The 5,617-nt window shown below is 51.0% G+C and overlaps 1 protein-coding gene across 1 annotated transcript in view; it reads left to right on the top strand.

The window, feature by feature from the left end:
* LAMB3 (laminin, beta 3) overlaps window positions 1-5,617 on the top strand; it is a 23,318-nt gene that overhangs the window by 662 nt on the left and 17,039 nt on the right. Inside the window, 1 exon segment of the mRNA XM_010149481.1 lies at window positions 1-126. This exon segment is cut by the window's left edge and continues 3 nt beyond it. Within this exon segment, the coding sequence (XP_010147783.1) occupies window positions 1-126 (126 nt within the window).

The following is a 5,617-nucleotide window of genomic DNA, read 5'->3' as shown; positions in this document are numbered from 1 at the left end:
GCCTGCCCCCACGGAGCCTGCTACCCCCCCGCCGGAGACCTTCTGCTGGGACGAGCCCACCACCTGAGAGCCTCCTCCACCTGCGGCCTCACCAAGCCCGAGACCTACTGCACACCCCATGGAGAGGTACGTTCACCCTCCATGCTCCTCAACCTCCTGTAGGGATGCTGATGCCTTGACCCATCCTTGCCTTCCTACCCTTTCGCAGGGATGTATTTACCCCCCTTCCAACCGTGTTGGGCCACTGCACCATCCGTGGTGTTCCCTCCAGCCCTGGTAGCTCCTGAATCCCAAAGTAGAGAAGGGGAGCTGAGTGTGAACGCGGTGGCAGGGAAAGGCGGCGAAGGATCGGAGGCAAAACGGAACCTTTTGCATCCAAAATAGCCCAAGCTTTCCTATCTCCAGGCTTTTTAGTTATAAATTAAACTCGTATTTCACTTGTCAAAAATGGGAACATTTCAGGTCTTTCACAAAGACTTGGAAAAGCTTCCCAACCGAACAACTGTTTTCAATTACGCTGGTTGTGCGGGGGTAGGAGGTGGTGCTCAGGAGGAAAGCTTCAGCCAGCTGTGGATTCCCAGGCTCCAAAGCTGCCACCAAATCAGAGGATTAAGGATAAGGCTGCCTGAGCACAGAGCTGAAAAGGCTACACGGGGGATGTCCCTAATGTGAGCACTTTCTAAAGCCTTTCTGTGTCTGTCCAGCAAATGTTAACCCTGAAACTGCCATGGGAGGAGCTCGAAAGGGAGTGGGTTCAATGCAGGACAGGCAGAAAGGGTCTTGGAAGAGATGCTGGAGAGGAAAGGAAATGGCAGACCTCCAGTGAGGCAGGGTTTACAGCGAAATCCAGCTCGAGTGAGTCAGCTTCTTCTAGTTTCAATTCCCCCTCGAGTTGAAGGCCAGAATGTGGCTGTAAGTGGATGTGTCAGAGCCGTGGTGTTCGTGCTGGGATGGAAATGGTTTTGCTCCTCCATGGGCTCGGGGATGGCTGGGAGCTGGTGAAACTGGGGCAGCTCCTTGGCCCAGTCAGGTATGAGCATCACGTCCTCCTGGATCCTGGGCTGCTGCGGCGTCTGCCCCTTCTCAGGCTGTTTTCCAGGCTGACAGTCGCGGTCAGGCATTTCCTCCGTTCCGCCTCCCACTCACTTTATTCGGGGCTGTTTGCTCCCCTCCTCAGCAAACCCCCGCTGCTTCTCACAGCTGCTGTGGTCCATGGACAGGAAAAACCCAAGCAATTATTGCTGCTCTGACTTTATTTTTCTGCCCAGTTTCTGTTCATACTTGAGCAAAATTGCACATAGATAAACTCTGAAATCTTCACTTAACATTGACTTTTGACAGTGAGTTTTGCTTGAAAAGGACGTTTGTACTATAGAAAGTGAGGGTCTGCAAAACCTTGATTAAGCTGGTTGTCCTAATGCTGCTGGAGCGACCTAGTTATTCCCTTTGCCTGACCTTGAGAGATCACTCCAAAGGGCCTCCAGTTAGGACCATCTGCATCATGTGTAATCTTTGAAGCAGAGACTGGGCGTCTCTGATGGCTGTGATACACCTCGAGCAGAAACAGTCCCTCTGGTGCAGAATTAGGGGGTGAGGTCTCGTGGCGGTACCACGGAGGGAGGCAGACAGCAAGAATTGCAGCAGTCTCCCTTGGTCTTCAAGTCCCTAAACGATTCAGTTTCCATATTCGTTATACTTGTGTTACAAGTGTCAGGGCTAAAAGGGATGTGGAACAATTAACACTGAGGTGTTAGGTTTGGTTCTCCACTTCTAGCTTTGGGAATGGGGTATTTGCTTCCTTACTGCCTCACGTATATGTGAGCCTTTCCTTTACTGAAATGAGATGCATCCTTACTGCTAGCAAATTCCTCAAAGACCCTTATTTCTGTTCTCAGCCGTGATGGCTCATGGGAGTGTGGAGTACACCAGCTCCTATCTTTGCAGGAGAAATCCCCATGTGTTGAGCATTTCCTAATTTTTTCCTCCATTTTTCTACTTCCCTAATTTAAGTAAAAATTAATCCCCTGAACTCAGTTTTCCCATTCCTATCCTATAAAAAGTAAGCACATTTAATTTATGGACTCTTACGACTTATGACTGGTTTTTTGATTACAAGTCTTGGTCTCGTTTTGTTGCCAAATAGGTATAAATTTGGAGTCAGTTCTGCAATCTCAGCAGAGGGCATGGGACAAGGGGTTGCTCTCGCTGGCTGCTGGTGCCCTCGTGCCAGCTGGCAGGCACAGCCTGTCTGGCCCCGCTGCCAGCCCACGCTGGCCCCAGGGTCCTCTTTTGCAATTCTGGAGGGTCACTGACTGCGAGCATCGATTTCAGCCTCTGCTCCATTGTCTGCTCCCGCTCCAAACCCCTCTAACCTTTATACTTTGCACTCCTGATTGCTCCATTCCTTGGCTGTAGGCTCAGTCTAGTGAAATCCAGGAGGGACACTCAGCAATGCCATTTATAGCGCAGGGGACTGCAGCGATGATTAGAAAAATGATGGGGGGTGGAAACCAGGCAGACCAATAGTCTGGCTTGGAAATCACTTAGCGCTTGGGAAATGGCTGTTTCAGTCAGCAGGGGAAGTAAAAGCAAGAGGGAAACTGAAAATAAAATAGAAAAATAAGTGAGCCTGGCTTTGAAGTCATAAAGGCGCTGATGCGTGTGACCGAGCTGCAATTCCAGGCCCAGTTAATTCATTTAAATGCTACGCGTAGTGCTTTGGTAGGAGCATGGAGCAGCCCTAGCCAAGGGAAGGGATGGAGTGGCTTTCGCACAGATTAGCAGGTTCCCGATCCCCTCGCCTGGCCCTTCCGAGTGGAAGCAGCGACACCCGTGCCGTAGTGCGTTCGCTCCCAGCAAGACCAGCGCTTCTCTGCAGGGAGAGTGCTGTGTCCCTCTGGGCTTGTGTGATGCTTTCAGCATAAGCACATGTTCAGAGCTAGAGAATAGCTACAGGCTTTTCTGGATGCTTTATTAACTTTGAAGGGTACCTGAAGCACCCTGCGCATCACTCGGAAGTCTTTTTCCAAAGAATAGGCAGGAGAGGAAGGAAGCTGGGCATCCTTGGGCTTGTGTGGCTGCTTCCTGCATCCCACAGTGGAGCAGTTCATGCATGTGGTGACTGCGAGGGTCCTCAGCCTTGGCCCTGGGGAGACGTTGGATATTTAAATATTGTTTGCATAAGGTCAAGGACCAAGATTTTCTGCCTTCTCTCGCACACTTTTCACAGGCACTCGGTGGATATGAGGAATGAAGGGTGGGAAGTCACCCTTGTGTGTGTCACTCAGGCAGGAATAGAGAAAAGAAGAACCAGAGAAGCCTAATCCCTAAATGAGTCAGTGGGAGGGGAGTGTGAGAGCTCCTGCATGGCAGAGGGTTCCTCTGCTGACGGATGGTCGCAGCTGCCTGGCAGGGCTTGGGCTGTAGCATCTCTCCCCATGGTGTCTAAGCACTGCGTCTTCTTCGGCTGCCTCCAAAAATACAGGCCAATGCCTGTGAGAGGGAATACGTGCAAGACTAATGCTTCTGTCTGCCTTATTGCTGCCGTCTGATGGTTACATCTGCTTGCCCACCTGCATGAGTCGGTCAGGGAGCTCGGTACTGATCCAAAACACGCTGCCTGCCGGGTGCTTCGGCGGGCACTGGGCGTGTTGGAACAGGGAAGAGCACGCTGAAAAGCCACTGTGCCTCCCAGCTCATTTGCTTCCCAGACCCATGTCATCAGTCAGACTCAAGTCTTTTAGGCAGAAAAATGCATCCACAAAATCGTGAAATACTTGTGGTCGGATGGGACCGCAGGAGGTACAACTCCCTGCTCAAAGCAGGACTTGTAGTTTTGGGTATTGCTTCATTGTGTCAGGGGTTTGTACTGAATAATTTGTATTCCTGACCTGTTGAATGTAATTCAGCAACAGGAGCTGCTGCTCTGTGCTTATCTCATCTCATTCTGGCATTCAGACACACCCTGCTCTTCGCTGCAGGGATATGTCCCTACCTGCAGCGAATGTGCAGAAGATAAAGCTTTCCCATTATTCTTTTTTTCCTCCTCCTCCCTTCTCTGCATTTTCTTCTGCCACATGACTGCAAATCGACACGTATGCTGTGAGACATCACGTCATTCCCACGCAGACAAGCTGCAGAGGCCACAGGACCCCGGCGATGCGTGTGGAGACGCCTCAGTATGGGTTTTGCAGGCTGTCATCCTGGCAGATTTGAAATGAAGGGGAGATGATGTGGGGACAGACAGGGTGAGGGAAACAGGCACCCATGGGCTTGCTTTTAAGCAAGAAAAATGAACTTCATCTCCTTAAACCCCATACTTAGGATGTTTGTCCGGTTTCTGCTTCACCTCCGTCTCTGCTGTCGCCTCTGAATTTGAGGGTCACCGTTAAAACCAAGCTGAGGGTCAGAGCCATCTATTTGTCTTTTGAGCATAACCTCGGAGCTCCTATTCCAGTGCCCCTTCTGCAAGGATGTGACACTGGATGTTATGGTAAGGGATATGTCCGTGCTTCAGCATCGCAGCACAGTCCAGTTCTGCAAACACAGAGATGACAGAGAGAGAACCATGGGTACCGTCTACTGCGTGTTCCCACGGAGAATGTGCAGAGGCAGAAGGGGCTGGGCTCTGCGAGCCTGGCCCAGCCATGTCCCGCAGCTGCTCTTAACAGGGAGTGCAAATGGGTTGGAATAGAATTGCATAACTCAGCTTTAATGGGTGCGTTTGTTCCCAAGGTAACTTATTCTTGCTGCCCACCCTAATTCTTAATAACTCTCAATCTCTCAATACATATAAATTGCCACTGCCTTCCAGGTTGTACCCAGATCAACTTGGAACAGTAAATTCTCAATACAATACGAATTGTGCAAGAGCACGCGAGGCTCCCCTATGGGAGGCTGCCTGCCAGCAGCCCGACTGACACAGTGCCTCCCGCTGACACTGATCTGGGTTAGACGCGGGACCAGCGAGGTCTCCGCAGCTATGAAAGGTCTTCGTTTCGTGACTGGAGAGAAGCAGCTTCCCATTTTTGCTGATGAATAACTTCAGTTTATTTTGGGTTGTGCACCTATGCCAGGAGGTTTTATTTCAAGGGCTCTCTACTCGTATGAAAATGGCAGCTAGAGCTACTTAAAATACTTGGTCAGAGTCCACCAGCCTTAAAATTGTTTGTGGGTTTCTGCCCTTGCTTGGGGCTGACCAGCAACTGGTTCACAAGGTCAGAGCCGGAGGAGAGCAGCACAAACCCGCAGCAGAGCTGCCGGAGGGCTGGGTCTGTGCCTGCCGCCCCGCACGCGCCGTGCAGAAGTGCCCGGAGGTGGGATGTACTACATGGGCCGTTATTGCTAGAGCTGGTCATTCCTCGATGTGGATTTCTCCCCCCATTTATTTCTAAACCACTAATCTGTTCATTCTCAGCACACTGGCTTTCCCTCTAATACGTCTGCCTCATGAATTCCCTTTCAGCAGGCTGGCAGGAATTTCCTGTAATCCCTGCACCTCCATAACCCCTATTTTGGGTGACTCTTAGGAGCAGCTTGGAGGCACGGAGTGGGGCAGTTAGTAGTTACCATGCAGACCTACAACTTCTTCTGCCTTCCCACACGCCTTTCCAGCCCC

Source organism: Eurypyga helias, unplaced genomic scaffold (assembly GCF_000690775.1).
Source record: "Eurypyga helias isolate BGI_N326 unplaced genomic scaffold, ASM69077v1 scaffold30133, whole genome shotgun sequence".
Classification (NCBI taxonomy): domain Eukaryota; kingdom Metazoa; phylum Chordata; class Aves; order Eurypygiformes; family Eurypygidae; genus Eurypyga; species Eurypyga helias.
Note: the sequence above shows the minus strand (reverse complement) of the source record. Positions and strands in the feature narration are given on the sequence as shown.